This window comes from Manis pentadactyla, chromosome 13 (assembly GCF_030020395.1).
Source record: "Manis pentadactyla isolate mManPen7 chromosome 13, mManPen7.hap1, whole genome shotgun sequence".
Lineage (NCBI taxonomy): Eukaryota > Metazoa > Chordata > Mammalia > Pholidota > Manidae > Manis > Manis pentadactyla.
The window spans coordinates 99,161,525-99,180,438 of NC_080031.1; the positions used below are offsets into that span (position 1 = coordinate 99,161,525).

General features: G+C 40.6%; 1 protein-coding gene across 6 annotated transcripts; it reads right to left on the reverse strand.

Moving 5' to 3' along the window:
* Positions 1 to 1,877: 1,877 nt before the first annotated feature.
* On the reverse strand, positions 1,878 to 18,864 carry LOC118918495 (bromodomain-containing protein 8). 6 transcript variants are annotated; one of them, XM_057490912.1, is made up of 22 exons: positions 18,633 to 18,864; positions 17,600 to 17,696; positions 14,228 to 14,297; positions 13,539 to 13,588; positions 13,176 to 13,298; positions 12,980 to 13,060; positions 12,495 to 12,559; positions 11,684 to 11,820; positions 10,931 to 11,149; positions 10,388 to 10,532; positions 9,277 to 9,369; positions 8,621 to 8,901; positions 7,876 to 8,328; positions 7,510 to 7,603; positions 7,262 to 7,308; positions 6,282 to 6,496; positions 6,012 to 6,104; positions 5,760 to 5,828; positions 5,191 to 5,368; positions 4,385 to 4,489; positions 3,877 to 3,921; positions 1,878 to 2,255 (listed from the first exon to the last, which is right to left on the reverse strand). In XM_057490912.1, the coding sequence occupies exons 1-22, from the start codon at positions 18,649 to 18,651 to the stop codon at positions 2,196 to 2,198; spliced, it is 2,739 nt and encodes a 912-aa protein (XP_057346895.1). In that variant the 5' UTR covers positions 18,652 to 18,864; the 3' UTR covers positions 1,878 to 2,195. The 6 variants fall into 6 exon arrangements, with proteins under 6 accessions (XP_057346895.1, XP_036753296.2, XP_036753322.2 ...); XM_036897401.2 differs by having other exon boundaries at positions 9,277 to 9,486; XM_036897427.2 differs by having other exon boundaries at positions 9,277 to 9,486; positions 18,629 to 18,658.
* Between the last annotated feature and the right edge of the window lie 50 nt (positions 18,865 to 18,914).

Genomic DNA, 18,914 nt, shown 5'->3' on the forward strand with positions numbered 1-18,914 from the left:
TCTTTCTTCAGAATAAATCATCTCTACTCAGAATAAAATGAAAAAGCCCCACTGCCAGTGTAACAGAGAGATTATGCAATAACTTTCTTGGATTTCCTCATACTCCAAGAGAAGGAAGTAGAACGCAGCTAGCTGAACAGAACTCCTGTTCCAAATCACCCTTAATCTCAATTGCAAGACAATAAATTTGAGGGGCGAGGGGTGTTTTTTGCAGCGTATAGACATTTTTAACCTATCAACCATTCTATCTTCAAAACACACCTTAAGATTACCTGTGGCACCCCTCTGGTCATATTTAGCTCCCGCTTCTCAGAATAACTGTAATACCAAATTTAAAAAAGATCTTCCTTTGCTTTCATTACACTATCCTGTTCTTATCCCTTTATCCTCTCCTTTTTGCAACTTTCAATAACCCTTGTCTTTTATATTCTCACTTGGCCTCTGCTTCTTTAGTATTTCTTTTAAAAAATGGGTATGCTTTGAGGTTCCAACTTTGATGTCAGGTGGCTCCCAACTCTCTCCACCTTTCCTTATATGCATTCTGGTCCCATTTCTCCGTATGCCTGCCCAAAGGTCAATTCCCTTCAGGTACCCTATCATCTGCTTCAACTCAAAATTTCTAAAACTAATACTTTCTTAAGTATCTCCAAAATCACTTGCACTCTCCATTTCCTTATCCCCATGATCTACACTATTTTCTTAATCCTGTTTGGGCTCTTCCTCCTTAGATTCAGTAAGCATGAACTTGACATTTTTCTTCCACAATGTTTCTCAATGCCCATTCTTTGTTCCTGAATAAATGCCATAGTCTCCTGATCAGTTTCTCTCTTTAATCCAATCTACTCTGAACAAAGAGTCTCCCTATTCAAGGCTTTACACTATCTCCTAAATTATAAATTTCTTCATCTGCCACTCAGTCTTGAGCCTTCTTTGTCTCCTTGGCCTGGTACCTATACTTCACTAGGCCTTAGTATGATCCCTATTCTCATTGTCACCTTATTACCCCCACCCCAACGCCTTCAATTTGACGTGCTAAGCTTTTTTTTTTACCAACCCAAAATCTATGTCCTTTAACGGACCTCTCCCTGACTCCTCCACTTTTAGGCTTCATTGCTTCTATTACATGCATGTTTGTGGATTGCTTTGAAATATACTGTACTTAATTCCTAAATCCTTGTTTGAATTCATCACTCACAAAGACTGTATCTTCTACTTCTTAGCAGTCTAACAAGCTTTATAATTTAAGCCCAAAAGACCTAGGAATTACCATCTTTCTTAAAACCATCTTTGTCAAGGCTCCAATAGCTATTAACTTCCATCTCTCTATTTTAAAAGACTCATAACTAGTTCATTTCACTAATTCTTTAATAACAAATATTAGAATAAAATCAGGTAACAAATTTGAAACTCAAACTGAATTTAGCCTTCAAATAGCAATGTTATGAACTCTCAAGTATGTAAGTACCCTACACATAGAATAGGAAGGAAATAGTAACGCACTGTCCTAGAAATACCACTTGCAATAGTATTTGTACCAAGATATTATTAAGTAGGACAAAAGCCTGGGTTAAAGGTCGGTGCTACCTGTGTTTATGCTTTCATCTTCTTTAAGCAATGCCATGAACAGAACTCTGAAAACATTAAGTTTTCCCAAACATTTAAGAAAAGCTGAGCAAGACAGTCCTTAATGCACAACGCAACACTTTAAAACATTAATTATAATCTCAAGTTACTTGGCTTTTGAGCTGTAGCTGAACAGTTCATTTTATAAGACGACTTTTCCCCTCTAACATTCTTATTCCCACCAATAAAGTTATCATGAAGAAATCGTTACATTTCTCACACAAACACAAACATACAAGGAACACACCAAAGGCTAGAGTTTTTTCAGTTTATTGTGTACACACACTTCACAATTTTTTTTTTTTTTAAAAACTGTACACTTCACAGGACAGTACAAACTAGCTACAATTTGCCAGCTACACATTAGGACATTAACAGAGCCCATGATTTTTGCCCTAAAACAGGCAATTATACTCCTCCAACTCTCTTGAGAGAGATTTTCCCACTCATGTGACATGGCCCAGGTGCCTCCTCTTCCGTAACTCGCACTTCTGGAACTGGGCCCACAAGCCCAAGCTCTATCGTCTTTACTTGTATTTCAGGTTCAGCTCAGTGAGGGTAACTCTAAGGCTTCACTTTTTCATCTTCATATCCGCTTCAATGGCACAGCGGCGCCCCCTGGTGCCCCCATCCTAGATGACAGGCAGACAAAGAGAGGGTGCTTGAGTGAGTTGGTCAGAAGGTGCAACAATGCTGGGGATTTGGTTTCTTGGGGGTGTGGGGAGAGAATCAGCAGAAAAATCCAGGAGATGAGGAGTATATTACTGGTCTTCCCCCAGAGTGGGCTAAAAGGCACCTGGTGGTAGTTTGTGCGAGGAAATGTAGCACAGAGTACTCTGCTCTCGCCCACCACAGAGATCACTGGAGTTCACCTGGGATCCCACAGAATGACTATTAGTCATCCCACCCAGGCCCCAAATCATGTGCAAAGGAACAGGATGAGTAAAAGAAAGGTGGGAGAGTCAGAAAGGGCAGTGGATAGTGAGATTCTTGGCTAACATACCTGTCCAGCTGTTGGTCCCTATAAGAAAGGCCTTTCCTGCAGACTGACCCTGGCACTAGTTCCCTAGCACCTCCTGACAGTTGTTTTCCATGAGATCAGGACAATCAGAAGGCGTCTTTCCATCTGCTGCTCTCTCCCTGCAGCCCAGCTCCTTCCTCTTGTGCAATACTCTGCTGTCTTCAACAGATAAAAGATCCTATTAACCAGCCTTGCAACAGCCAGCCAAATGCTTTGGGGATCCAGTCACTGTTGCAGCCAGTAAGGAAGAACGGAGATTACAGTGTTCTGTCTGTGATACAGGCTGAGGCCTGTGGGCAAGATGAACTAGTGAACACTTTCGCTGGGCCAGGCCATTTTTACATCTCTCACATGCAAGGACTCTACAATGTTTAGAGTTCAAGAACACAAATTGCCTTTGAGGCAACAGTAAAAATAAAAATACCACCTTGCATTTGTATAACAGTTTCATCTTTTTTTCAAGCCAGTTTCAGATACCTATTATTTTTATCCTCACAACATCCCTGTGAGGTAGGCTGGACGGATATCTCATATTAGCTCCATTTACACAGATGAGGGTAACAAGGTTACAAGAGATAATCCAGTGAACTTAAGATCATGTGGTTTTATAGCCCTGATGCCTTTCCAGTACATCATGCCTCAGTGCCCCATAATGAACACCACACAGTCAGAGGGTCATGTAATTCACAGAGGAAAATAATAAAATTCTTTAGGCTAGGCCTTGGTAAGTTTGTCTCTGATTGCACCAGCCACTACTATGTGCAGTGGTCATTGTTACTAGGATCCTTAAATTTTACTGAGTGTTTGCATCTCGGCCATCATCCTGCAACTTAATATTAGCAGAAAAGAAAAAAACTTTTCTGAGTGTCTGCCAGTATGAGGAACATTTTTAAGAAGCCAGCTAGCAACTGCCGCTCTGAGCAATTCTCTAAGAAAGGAGCTGGCAGAAGCTGCAGTCAAGAAATGAGGAGCAGTGCATCGTAGATCCTTGACAAGAGTATCTCATTTCAGCCCAGTGAACTCATAATAGTCCCTACCCAGCCCACACACACACACATGCAGAAAGACAGGAATGCAGAAGAAGAGACAGTTTCTTACTCAATGACCTGAATAAAGAGAAGTTCAAGACATTGCCACAGTCTGCACATTGAATTTCCCTCTGCCACCCACCCCCCAGCAGGAGCTAAGAATCTTTGTGGCAACACCATCCCTTGCAGCCATTCAATACTTACAAAGAGAGAGAGAAGGAAGGCAGGGGAGCCCATGGGGACACTGTCCTGTTAGAGGACAAACAAACACTGATCAGGTTCCATGGAAACTCTCAGCTCCAAGCACCCCAAACCTCAGGACAGAGACAAAGCACCACACACACAAAGACAAAATTTAAAAACTTAAGAACAAGAGGAAAGAGATACAAAAGCAGTCTGGCCATTATGCCTCTGGAACAGGAACTGATGGTCCCCAAATGCTTCCGGATAAGCCATTTCCCCACCTCATGAGCACTCTCCCAGAGGAATTTTTAATTCACTCACTCAGCTCACAATCTCCCCATGTGACTGGGCCTTCCAGTCACAGCAGGTTTCTTCAATGTTTGGATGAGAGCAAACAACCACCATTCTATGATTTATGTCTGTTCACCACTGGAATGTTGAAACCCGGCAATACCAAGTAGAAACTTAAGGTTCCTTAGATGCTTCAGACTTTTAGCACTGGTACACTGGCTCTTTTTGGCCTCCTCACCTTCTCTGAAGAATCCTGTTTACGTGTAGAATCTCTCCCTCGAAGACTTTTAGCACTGATCCCAGACTCAGACGTTTGCATAATCAACTGTGTAGCCAGGAATTGCTGTAGGGAGAAGAAACAGGCCTTGGAGACCCGATCCAGTAGGGAAGAATTATATGACACCTTAGGCTTTGTAAATGGGACTTTGGATAGCACCCGTCTACAAACATCATTCAAATACTTCTTGACTAATTAGACATCTAGCGTATTAGGTTTTAATTCTAGTTGGGTATGCTAAAGAATCTTAAAATGCCAATGGCTCTAACATTTTCTGGCTAAAATATAGGATTAAAATCTCTATGCTTTATGAATCAATAAGAGAAGTATTAGGCGAACCAAAAATCATTAAGCAATTTAAGTAATTTGGCAGACTCTGTAGATAAACAACATTCCTTCAATATCCCAATAATGCAAATACACATTAAAAGTAGGTTATTTGTGATGAAAAGGGAGAAGAAACTATTTATTGATTGTCTGTTATGTACATGCTTATTTAACATAATTTAAAATGTACATTGCCCACTTTATAAAGATTTATTTAAAAACTTCAGAACACAAGTTATTTGACTAAGCAAGGCAGAACGTTCTATCACAACTCTTTGACCAAACCAACATGAATCCAGCAAGAACAAAATTTTATGTTCCATGTCCCTGATGGCTATTCCAAGGAAAAGCCACAGCACCCCTTCCTAACATCAGTGTGAAACCTTCTCTTGAGTATTTTCATTTCATTTTAGCAAAAACATTAAGGACCCTCAAGGTACCTGGATCTGCTCCAAGACATCTCGCTGCATTTCTACTGCCATGTGGTAGACATCATGATCTGAGCTATTATACATTACAGCATTCTGGAACATCAGCATAATGTCACGTTGAAATTCGGCTGTGCTACGAATCAGTCCATTTTCAATGTTTTTCTTAATAGTTGACAAATCCATAGGCCTAAAAAAAATAACAGGTAAATGGTGGCAGAGAGGGAAGAGACTCAACTGGATCTCTGAATATACTATTAACATATAGATCATCTCATATATTTCCCTTCTGTTTCAGCTGACAGGATTCAAACACCAACTTGTCGCCCCCAAAACTTGCACTTAATCCAAAAACCAGTCAGCCTGTATAGAAAGTTTTGGTTAAGAAAGGTAATAAAGGAGGTTAATTCTTTTAAACTGTCATTGGTGATCCAGCCACTGAAATGATCGCTTCAGCACTTGGTCACCCTTACTCATACCAAAAACATTTGCTTTAAACTTACTGTCTGAAGTAAAAGTCCACTACAACCGGACAATTCACAACAGAGGCAAGTAAGCATGCTGAGTGCATCGTTGCTTACCTCTGTACAATGCTATGGTAGCCAGGCGCTATATCATCTGTAACAGGTTGCAGGAAGACATTGGCATACCTGCCCAAAGAGAGTAAGGTGCCATTACTGATTTAACCTCCAGAATCACATGAGAGAACCTGGTATCAAGTTGCTGAAGGTTGTAAAGTCAATGCCGCCCATATTAGCCTACTCAGACTTTTTTTCTAGTCACCAACAATGAGGAGAAACAGAGTATGTCTGCATACGGGAAAGCCCACTCACCTGTGATTAGCTGCAGCTCTCCATACAAGCATGATGGCTTTCTTCCAGATTTTCTGTGCCTGAATCGCCTCCTGATCCTCACTACAGACAGAGCTGAAACAAAGGGAATACAGAAGTCCCACCAGGCCTAAGTGAAAAAAAAAAAGTCCTAACTATTTCCTGTTAGGGAAAGGGATGAAACCAAGAAAGGGATGAAAGAAGCAAGATTAAAGACCTTGCAACTTCTCACCTTCTCTGCCTTGACCTCAAAGAAGAATCTCAGATACTCACAACTGTGAAGAAGCAGGGCTGCTGGGGATGGAGTCGGCCAGCGTATGGGACTGCAGCGTAGCATTGTGTATGCTAAAGCCATCATCACTCTCACTCACGGGGGGCTCATTATCCATTTCTGACAAATAGCCTTCTCCTTGATCTTCTTCCTTAGGCTCCTCTAGGCTGGCCACCTCACTGACTCCATCTTCCTCATCCTCCTCACCGGGGGCATCCTTAGACACAGTGTGCTCCGGTCAACAAGTGCAAGCAAAGCCATCCAGCAAAGCGTCATTAAACATAATCTATCTTTCGGATTAGATCAGTTCTAGAAAATGGCCTCACGCTGTTTTCTGACTTAGCCCTCTATCACTTACAATACTGTCTACTTACAGACACTGACTGTCAAGTAATTTAGAACCTGGACAGACTAAGACCCAGGATCTTTTTAAAAGGAAGAAAAAAAAAAGCTACTTACTTAAGACTAAGCTAAGAGGCGTTCCTTCTTTCCCCTTGCTCTGGAGAGGAACTCTGACCCTGGATACAAAGTTATCAAAAATAGTTTTTATTTTGTGTCTCATCTGATGGAGCAAGCTCACATCGCATTACTTCAAGTCTGTTACTATTATTTTAATAACTCTAAAAAGAAAACACTGATGATTTTTCTCAGAATAGTATACATAATTAATAATCTGAGTTCTATGTTCTCCCTTGCTCTGATATCCTTAATTCACTCCAAATCACTCTGGATGTATCAAAGGTTTTGAGGCATTATATGCAGAGAAGGATCTGTGTGATGTTCACAAATTCCTTCAGATGGGAAGCACATGTTGCCACAGCACTCCCAGGCCTGACTATCCACTACAGCTTCTCCCCATGCAGCTCCTTGACCAGTCTCATCTCAGAGAATAAAAATGTGAGTTTAATGAAATTCATTAAAAAGGTAGTGCTACAGGAAATCTAGTCACACAGCAAGAGGAATAAAGAAAAGTCTGAAATACCTTTATCTGGCTTCCAAAAATAGCCCCTGATTCTTCTTTCAATGAGTCTGCAGAGGAGAGAAAGACTACCTGAAGATTTTTTCACCTTAGCCTTCCCCTTCCTGTGGACAGTAATACCCTGCAGCTCTCCTTTCCATGCTGACCTATTCTACCTCTTCTACTTGCCCACAACCCCCAGTCCCTCAGAAGCCAAAGCAAATGATTTCAAGTTAGTTACAGACTGAAGATTTCCTGGCCTTATTATTTACCTGACATTTCAAACTTGTGCTGCATCTCTGCCTCTAAAGGATCTTCAACAGGATTTGAGCCGTGGGAAGGAGACAACATGCTTTCAGGGGATGCCTGAAGAACAAAAAAAACAAATACCCTAAGTACTGGCAAATCAACTACAGCTTACATAACTTTATTCTTCAATGATAATGAGACTACAGAAGAAATTCTAAATCCTACCCATGTTAACATGGTTCTAATGGTCACCTTAAAAGGATCACATCTGTGGGCTCCGGTTGTACCAAATACATCAAACTCAGGAATGCAAAAGGAAAACGGAAGGCCTAAATCGTCACTTCTTAACTAAGGTATAACCGTCCACCCTCCCAGCCCGATCTACATACCTCCGTCTTCACAGCTGTGAGCGCAGTCCCTTCCCTTTTCCCACCGGTGACCTCTGCTTCGGCAATCTCTCTAATGGCAGTACTTCTGGTTTCCTCGTCTGAGTCCTGATTCCTGAGTTCTGGTGGCTCCAAACCAGTGGCAGAAACAGCTCCAGCTCCTATTTCAGTCTCTGAAATGCCTTGCTCTGTTTCTGCAGGTTCCATTTTGATCTCAACACTGGGCTCCCTGAGGTCCACTAGTTCACGGAGTCCTTTGTTTTCTGTTTCCTCCAAGTCCAGCCTCTCTTGCTTGACTGTCATCTCAGGTGCAGAGAGGGGCACTTGCTTGTCCCGCCCCTGCTGGATAGGGTGCTCCCAAGGGCCAGGCAGGGACTGGGGGTCATCATTTTCTTCACAGAATGACAGCGCCGCTTCCACGGCTGCCACATCCAGCACTTCAGGATGATCGTCCACCTGTCCCATAAAACACACAGCTGAGTCACAGAAAGAAGCCCAAGTCCCCCGGTTCTGTCAGCAGCGAATGAGAGGGGCTGAATCTGCAGCTTCTCTCTCCAGCTTCTCCATGCAGTAGAAGCAGCCAATGGATAGGCACTTGTCCTGTGCAAAACCAGTAATACAGGGAGTGGCTGGGACATGATGAGTACGTCAGCACCAAAGGGCTTTGGCGCTACCGAGATGAGAGGCTGAGGAGAGAAGCCTATGCTGGACCCACGAGAGGTTCTTTTGGGCTTTGTTCAATAGTTACCTTGTCCTCAATGATGGCAATGATGTCTCCAACAGTCTCAAAGTCCAGCTCTTCACCTGTGTAAGACACAGCAATATCCATCTTTTCGGCCAAATCTAAATCTTCCTTCCCATCTATGCTTGGAGCCTTTGATCCTCCAGGGGCCTCTGCTACCCCTGATCGGAAACATTCTTCTTTGATAGAATTGATGATCATGGAGATTTCACTGCTATCCATGGAAACCGTCACAGTGTGCGGATCCCCCACAGCCTCCATAGGAACACAGGGGTCAGGCTGACTCACTGAATAACAGGAAGAGAAAAGCACCTCAGAAGCTTATCTGTACCAGGTGACCACCTGAAGATCACACCACGGCTATACACAGATAGCAAATACCCACATAAGCTCAGAAAGTTATCTTACATGTGCCTGTATTTTCTTCTCCCCACTTTTATCCAGAAAGTAAAGTGAGAACACATTCTCAAGCCCACTTATATGTACAACCTTCTTCCCCCAACAATAAATGCCACCCAACTCTTCTCATACCCTTGGTTTTTCTAAGGATAAAGATGGCACATGCCAAAGGAAAACAGAACAGAAGCATCTGATTTGGAGTTGATGCTTTTGATGTTCTGTCTCTAACTAGTGGCTGCTCAGGGTGTGGGTCTGGAACACACCTGGAACGACACTCTCAGGAGTGGAGACAGCCGGAGCAGAGGATGGTGCTGGCAGGGCAGGCATCATGACAATGGTAGCCTGGGACACAGACTCTACAGGGGGTGGCACAAGTTTAACTGGAGGTTCACTGGCAACAGTAGTGAAGGAAGCAAGAGGTGAGGTGAACTGTGTAGGACCAGCTTCTAAAAGCCGGGAAAGAGTGGGAGCACCTAACAGACAAAGAGGTACACAAAATGAGGTAAGAGGAAAGTACATGAGAAAGAATCAATAGCCACTTTAAGACTCAAAAAGAAAATATTTAGTCTCAAAAGATGAAAGCAACTCCTCTGTTGAATAAACTCATTACGTATGTCCTTACTTTCTCCAACCTCACCTAAAATCTGCCAAGTTAGGACTGACCCAAGTTAGGAAAGCACTAGAACACACAACATACATGAAAAATGGATGGAAATTTTTCCCAGAAGAAAGTGAAACACACACACACACACACACACACACACACACACACACACACACACACACACACACGTATGACTAAATCTGTCACTCCTGCTAAAGTCAAGCATGCCGTAAACCACCCATCTTCAATACCACTCAAAGACCAATATCTAATACTTATTTGATATTTTATAAAGCTGGGGTTTTTTTTGCTTTACATTTTCTACCTCATTTAATTCTCAGTACTTCCTTGTGAAGCATATACATTTCAATTAATAAAAAAGGAAACTGAGGTTCAACAGTTAAGTTACCTATCCAAGGTCATAAAATAGTACTTGGCAGGCCTGAGCCTCAAGTCTAGCTCTCTGGTTCCAAATATTGTCCCCCCACTCTATCATCTCAGGTATCTCTAGCACCCTGCCATGATTCTGCAAGCCCCAGAGAAACAGCTTCACTATCAATCTATTCCTCGCTCATTAATAACTATACTGTGGTCATCCAGGGCTATCAGTATTTTGAAGATGGAATGGATTTACAATCTGGGGCACTATATTATTTAACAGTTAAAGTAGCCTTGACAGCTTAGTAATAAAGGCTGGAAAGCAAGGGTAGTCAATAAAAAAAGTCCAACCTCTCTGAAGTAAAGCAGACAATGGAAAAGTGGTGACTTACCCGAGGCAGCAGGGGAGGCTGCAACAGTGCTGGGGGTTTGCTGCGTCTCCCCGCCATGTATCATGGGGAGGACCCCGCCTACCTCCAGGAGGACACCAGCACTGTTCAGGTGACCAGAAGCCACAGCCATTTCACTCTCATTGACCTACCGGGGAAGAACAGAGGTGAAGGCTGCACTCAAGCTTTCCTTTACTACCACTTCCCAAAAATGCTCCAGCAGCTGACCAGACTTCATGAAACTCAAAGTTAATATCCAAAGAGTGTAATTTCAGACCCAAGTGAGATTCTAATTTTCAAAATTATTTGACAAGAGTTCTTTGGAGAAGAGAACCAAGTAATTGTGGTTTCAGATACTGCAGGACCCAGGGATACTACTGACCTACTGTTTTTGTTTTGTTTTGCTTTGCTTTAAATTAACATTTAATTAGGATATCTCTTCCCTCTTTTGAACTTTTTTTTCTGTATGGTATTTTAGGTCCCAGGCACTCCCTTCCAAAGTACTAAATCACCACAGCTCTCAAACACCCACAGAAGTCTCCATACCAGTCTGGGGCTAGTAGGCAGGAGGCTGCCCTTCTTCAAGAGCTCTGACAGCAGAGGGGAGGGGGGTGGAGTTGCTTTCTGTCCAAGCATCTTTTTCTGGGGTGAATCATCTGTTACTGGGGTCATGGGGGCTTCTAAGGGTGCAGAGCCTGGAGGAAGGGTGTCAGGAATCCCAGGAAACGAGGTGACTGGGGTACTCGGCAAAGTCCCAGGGGTTACCTAAGAGACAACAGAGAACCTTTATCTGACTTCTCAAACTCTGAAAGGTTCCCTACTAGTCTGGATGGGTTAGTGCATCTATTACTTTATTAAGCCTGAGTGGAACTAACCAGAAAACCTCTACCTCTCCTGTTCTCAGCCACACTTTTCCCACAATTTATTCTCTGCCACCCACTCAAACCCAAAATGATCCAACCATTCCACCCAACCTGCCTTCTACAAACTCCTTACCCACTACCAATAATGTATTTAACAAGGAAAACTGTCCCTTATTTGAGCAAGAATTTCATAAGACTAGTACACTCAGAACAATTCCTTCAGGTATCTTTAGACCTCTCTCTCAAAAGGTCAAAAGCCTCAATGTTGTTAGGTCCATCCTTATCTCAGAACACAGAACATGGTAAATTAAGTTTTTAGCATTCAGACCAAGAGAGGAAGTTTCCTCTAGGCCAGAAGTGGTTTTCTCATCACTCAGCTCTCTGCTGGCTTATTGTCGCTTTGCTGATCAATTCCTGTGGATGGAAATATACTCACCCCAGAGGTAGCCTCTTCCATAGCGGCTGTAGTTAAGTCCCCAAGTGGATAATCACCTCCTGGAGAGGCAGAATCTATAGGAGAGCGGACCATCACTGTGGGTAACCTCCGTGGGGGTGTTTTTACTGCTTGACGGGCTAGAATATAAAAGAGGACAATTTCTAAGTCTTCAGAATTAAATAAAAAACTAGACACTACTCTGCTGTTACAAAATACCGAACAAATGAGGATGCTGATTACTAAACAGCATGAGTTTGGAATAGAAAACTTTAATTGACTTCTGGGAGATAGGTAACCTTTTAGCCTAATTCTTCCTAAGAGGAATTCTCACACTAAGCAAACTCATTTAATTATTTCACTATCTCAAAGGTCCTTGGAGTAGGAAAGTTGCTGTAAATGCCCCTCAATATCCTCTTCAACAATTAGGATTTTGCTTTAACAAGACAGAAAGACTTTATTGGTTCAGAGCATGTATTCCTAGAGTTACAAATGCTTGAGTTCTTCCTCCTATCCAATGACTGAGCTCTTCTCAATCTTTCTAAAGGTCTTTGACTTTTAAAACCTTACAATCAAGCCTTTGTGTCCTAAAGGGACTCAAGGTCTAGTGAGATATGAGCAGAGCTCATTTTCTAAGTTTCTTCTTGAAAACAAAGGGATGTTTTTATTCTGGGTAAGAGAGAAAATGATAGAGGGAAGTATGCAAGTAAATTGGAATTAGTGGGTTCTATGTTACAAAATCGTCTTCAACTGTGATCCTGAGCATTCAGTACTGTAGGTAATTGCTAAACAGTCACCGCCAGATTCAGCTTACCCTGATAGGCAGCATCCGTAGCCTTCCTCTTTACTTCAGCCTCCTCTTCCTCCAATTTCTTTTTCCTAAAAAGGGAATTAAGGATTGGATCCCAGGCAGCTCCAGCTCTTCCACAGCTCAGTGCTCTACAGAGAAATTTTTTGCCAGGCTAGCACTCTCTGGATTAAAGATCTAAACATGAATTCTTATCAGCAAAACAGGGAATTAAGTGTACTGCCTAACTACCAGTTCTTTGCCCAGGCAAACTAGAGCAGTTTTAAGTTAGAAGTTATGTTTTCACATTGGAATGTTCCATCACATTACCTTCTAGGACTCACTCCCCCCTCCCAGCTACCAGGCCACTCTGCAGTTTTCCCCTTCCAGAATCTTCTCAAGTCTAAAGGAATGGCAGCAAAGGGAATAAGCCAGATTATCTGAGGAGGAAAGAGAGTAACAAAGAGAGAAAAGAGAAGGGGGTATAAGTAGAATAACATAAGATAACCCACATCACAATGTGATTGCAAAGCTCATCCAGTCTGCTGTCCATGTGCCCAGCTTGAATTAGTTCTGCATCTCTTTTCAGCTGTCTGTAAGAAGAAAAGATAGGTAGACTGGGTTTTTTAACATGCTAAATTCTGACAAGTCTCAGCAATCAACCCCGTCTGGGTCTCCCAACCACGTGGCATTCTCTTTGATAAGTACCTGTATTTTTCTTGGGTTTCCTTTATCACTTTCTTTAATTCCTCAACTCTTTCAGCAGTCAATTTCCGAACAATGACATCTTCAACAGTTTCCACCACTTCCCCCTTTTCACCCCTTTTCCGTCTGTGATTAAAAAAAAAACAAAAAACCAAAAAACTAGAAACATACATTTGAGTAACAGAACATTTGTTTCCACGCCCACTTGTTTCCTTTGAGCCTTCTCAATCACCTAACCACCGATAATTTCTGCTATGCTTTTATTTCCCAGTAATATATATAATCCAAACTTCCTCAGTAAACAATCTCTATTACAGAGATTGGGTTTAAGGGCTCACTTTGGGATCTCAGTGGCTCTGTACTCACTTTGGGGTCTCAGTGGTCTCTAGAAGCTCCGAGTACTGGGAAGCACAATGCTATGGGGGAAACAGTGAAAACATGAGAAGCAAGCCTGGAAATGAATAACCCTTCAAAGTTTCAACAGATTACACTAAGGTTTAGAGAGAAGAGCTACTACATGTAAGATACAATTTCTAGGAGGGCAAATTACTTTGGAATCAAGTCAGCTCAAAATAATCAATACCCAGACACAGAAAAGGGAGTCTACTGGCCTGGAGTTTGTGTATTTGGGTTAAGACACCTAACAGCCAATACTTACAGCTAACAGCCATTGAGTAGTTACTACATGCAAGGCACTGTGCTAAATGCTTTACAGCTATTATAACCTCAACTAAATCTTCACAAGAATTAAGCAGCTTTTATCTTTATTTTTCAAGTAAGAAAACTGAGGGTCACGGTCCAAAGTTTTTAATTGAAGTCAAATTAAACCCAGATCTAACTCCCAAGCTTGGGCTCTTAACTATTATGCAAGTATAGTTTGAAATACAAACATATATGGATGGACTGACAAACAGAAGGAGAAAGGAAAAGGTATCAACTATTCTCTCTCTTCATGGTGTAAAAGCCTTGTGATTGATTAAAGGGCAGAAGCTGGAAGGGAACCTGCTTCTCATCTTAAAGATTGCTCTGAAAGAACACTTGGCTGGAGAACTTACTTTTTGAGAGAACCAGTCTGGAGGGCGGCCAGGTTCTGCAAAGGGCTTGATTGCTCTGCTAACTGATACCCTAACGAAGTTGAGAAAAGCCTTATTACACACCAAACAGCAAAAAGAAGGAAGGTATGCTGAGTTCAAGATTTGGATTAAATTCTGAAATAAAAAAAATACCACTGGAAGTATTCTGAAACATGTGCCTAAAGAAAATGATACAACTATTTAAACATCATTTAGAGGGAAACATTCACTGCTAAACAGCTTTCCTAGGTGATATACTTCATAGGTAAAGTGAAGATATATAACCTAAAGTATCATTTCTGTTGTTTTGGGGAAATATTTTTTATGTTGATTTTGATTCTTTCAGGAAAGATCTGCCTTTTGAAAAGCAACTTGTCATATATTCCAGACCTAAAAAAGTTATCTTCTGATCCACTAATACAGCTCCTAGGGATGTAATATAAGAAAATTATCTAACAAAGCAGCAGTCACTAAGTGGACTTGATCAGACTGATCAAGTTAGGTTTTTCCTAAACGCCTGCAAGAGGATGTTTAACTTACAGCACTTCAACCCTACAAAATATTCATCATCCATAAAAATAATAATGATATATGTGTGTTGATATGGAATGTACTTATAACGTTATATTAACTGAAAAAAGATGGCACAATGTTCTTCTTTGATGCAATCAGACAATCTTTTAAGGAGCTGCAGGTATAAAAACAAAGAAACAAACAGGCAAAAATGAAAATAGTGAGACTGGAATGGGATAAAAAAAGAGAATAAAGGGGCTTCAACTGTGTGTTTATTTCTTTAAAAATATCTTTAGGAAATATTACAAAATATTAAGATTTTTTAAAAATCCAGGCACCGGTGTATGGGCATTCTATATTATTCTCCACATTTCTCTATGTGGTTGAAGTATTTTATAACTTAGAAAACAAAGAAGTTTTAAAATTTTGTATTGGGATAATGGTATCACAGAGCTCTTTTCCTTTATACAAAGTTTACTTGAATATTGTTATATGGATAGCTATCAGCAAAAAATAAAGTTTGATCCATACTTCACAGTAAGATAAGCCTCAAATAGATCAAAGATTCAACTGTTTAAAAAAATTAACCATGAAAGTGCTAGAAGTCACAAGAGAATCATTTTATGACTAGGAAAGAACTTTCTAGTAATGTCACAAAAACCAGAATCTGTAAAAGAAATTAATAAATAAATTGAATTTTAAAAGTCTTCACATAAAAACATCACCATAAGCAAAGCTAAATGTCAAGATGGTTTAAAAAAAAAAGTACATCTCATAGATCAAATGGCTAATCTCCCTAATATATAATATATCCCTAATAACCTCCCTTTTATATAAGGAGCTCCTGAAATTAGACAGAAAGACTAATAATCAAATCGAAAATGGATAAAAGCAGTTTACAGAAAAGGAAATACAAGTGGCTCTCTCACCCTCACTCATGTAAGATAAACACAAAAGAACAAGAACACCTAACAACACTTTCTATGAGCCAGGCATAGAAAAACAGATACTCTGATATATTACTAATGGGAGTATAAACTGAAACAATCTGAGTAGGGAAATTTGAAATATTTATCAAATTTTATAAACTCATATATTCTCTGACCCAGTAATTCTACCCTCGGTATACATAAATGTGTAAGGTTGTATTTAAATTAGTAAATGTACATTGTTGAAGTACCAATTAAATAAACAGATATATTTATAAAATACCAAACAGTTGTTATAGAAGAGATCTTTCATATACAGAGATATACAACAATCTATAAGATATAGTACAACTTAAAAAAAGCAGTATCAGCAAAGAACAGTATATATAGTATACAACCATTTGTGTTTAAAAAGAAGAGGGAGAAAGAAAACATATATTTGCTCATGTATACAATATTAATGCCAGAGAAACAACACAAGAAACTATTAACACTGGGAGATAAGGTACAGCGATGGGAGACACTGTGTACCATTTTCAATTTTAAATCTTATGACTTAGTACCTCCTCAAAAAATAAATATAATTTAAAATTTCAAAGTTTTACTTAGGTATCCTTATACAATTTTTCTAATGAAACTAGGAGGAAATACACAGATTGGATTCTATTTCAAACCAGTGAGTTGTATATTTAAGTCTGAGATTTATCAAATTACCATGATTCATTTTGTTTTGGAATGTATGACGTAATTTGGCTCAAGGGCAGTTGCTACCTAGAATATTCTTGTTTCACCTTTGAAAAACACACAAGTTGAAGAAAGTTGCAGTAAATGTGACCAGTAATGGTACTTTTGTAAATTCATTTCAATGGTTATAGTAGTAGAGATTTACCATATAAACACAAATTCATATATTAAATAATCATAGGCTTAAGACAATAAAGTGACCTTAGATTCTGAGGGGAAAAAAGTTTAAAAAAAAGAAAAAATTTTTGAAACTCCTGCCTTATAATATACACAAAAATTAACTCAAAATGGATTGAAGACCTAAATGTGTAGAGTGACTGCTAAAACTATAAAGCTCTTAGAAGAAAACAGAAGTAAATGGTTTCATAACATCAAACCACAAACAACAAAAGAAAAAATAAGTTAGCCGTATCAAAATTAAGAACATTTGTGCTGTAAATGATACCAAGAAAATGAAAACACACAAAATAGAAATATTATTGCAAATCATCAATCTGACAAGGAATTTGTGTTCAGAATATAAAAAGAATTGTTAAAACTCAAAAACAAAGATACTATCCAAAGGATCTGAAGACATTTCTCCAAAGACACACAAATGGCCATTAAGCATGTGAAAAGATGCTCAACATTAGTCACCATGAATATCCAAATCAAAACCACTAGGAGATACCATTTCAAACCCACCAGTGTGGCTATAACCAAAAGGTCAGACATTAAGTATTGCAGAGCAACAAAATTAGGGCTCTCGCTTATTGCTCGTGGAAATGTAAACCTGTAAGTGGCTTTTAAGAAGTCTGGCAGTTCCTCAAATTACATGAGTCTATTTATATGAAATGTCTAGAATAGGCAATCTAGAGAAACAAAAAGTAGATCAGGGGGTAGGGAGGTGTAGAGGAATCTGTGGAGTGACTGCTAAAGTGTAAGAGTTTCTTTTAGGTGTAATGAAAATGTTCTAAAATTAGACTGCGGTGATGGGTGCACAACTCTGAATATATTAAATTCTGTGAATGGGTTAATTATATGGTATACGAACTTGATCTCAAAAAGTTTTAAAAAAGAAATACCACTTAAAGGCTTGCATGATTAACTACGGAAACCCACCAGTGTAGAAGAAAAAAAACCCAACAGTTTCTAAGACCCAAGAAAGTACACATACTAAGTACCTTACCAATTTTGATCTCCACTCCTCATAACAGAAGACGCTAAACACAGCTTCTCTCGGATGGACCAGGGCTCTGTCGGGCCAGTACTCAGCAGCTTGTGTTCTAAAAAAAGAAAGGGCTTAGAGGCATTCAGACTCTAGTTCTAAGCCCCAAAGAGAAGACTAAAAGCCTAATAAAAACATCCCAACCTGTAAGGACAAAGTAATCTGCTCTCACCAAATCTTTGATTTTCACCTCTCTAGTAAAATATCACTACTGGGTTCACACCTATTCATTGAGTACGCTCTGAGTACCTGGCAAACCATTTCTTCAAACTCCATGACTACTCTGCTTTATTCAAAAAAAAAAAGGAAATAATAAATATAAGAAACTGGGGAATGTCACGTTAAGACAAGACAGTTCTCCGGAAAAGCCCAGTTTTAAGAATACTTAATTCCAAATTGAATGCAAGGGCTTTTTTTCCCAGGATTCCGAGCGGCCACCCTCCTTCCTCCTACTGTCCCGCCTCCTCCTTAGCATAAACTTGTTTACTTCCCTCAGTTACCCTCCCACCAGTAACTTCGAACCTGAGAAAGGCCATTTCTATCCGTAAAACAGGAAAATGGCTGAGATGCACGAAACGCAATTCCCCAAAGGCAGCAAAAGCTCACGGTTAAAATGCCCCATTTCTCTAAGAGTAGGGGCCTCACAAGCGTTGGTCAGAAAACGAACAGCTTTTTGAGATGCCGACCACACCGTATGGCTCACAGCATCTCTTCGTCTGCACGACCGAGTCTCTAAAGCACTTTTCTCTCTCACCCCACGGACTTCCCAACCACACAAGGATTCGCTGAGCTACGGCTTTTAAATATCCGCGGTCTCCCTGCGCCACAAAACCATAAACTTCTAGGCCGTCAACCGTTGGCCTTCACGACGCCGTCGAACGCAGATCTCCGGAGGGCCTGATTTCTCAGCAAATCATTGCTCTTACTCCCTAAATCTAGTACCCGGCCTAGGCTCTACAAAGGCCTTCCACGCTAAAACAACGCACATACTTACTACCCGTTCCTGCCGCCATCTTGGCCCTGAGGTCCCCAGTCCCTGAGGAAAGACCTTCTGGTAGGGCCGAAACCCGGGGGACTCTGGGAAATAGAGTTCGCTGCGCCTCCTGGAACTCGTAGTCCTCCCACCCAGCACAGCCAGACGAACAAGCCCTGGAAGCCAGGTCTAGTGCCCTACTGGAAAATAATGTGCTAAATGAAGGACAGCGGATGGCGGCTGAAACCTTAGGATTTCCTTTAGGCTTCTAAGAAAAGAAATGCCTAGGGTTTAAGGAAAAGC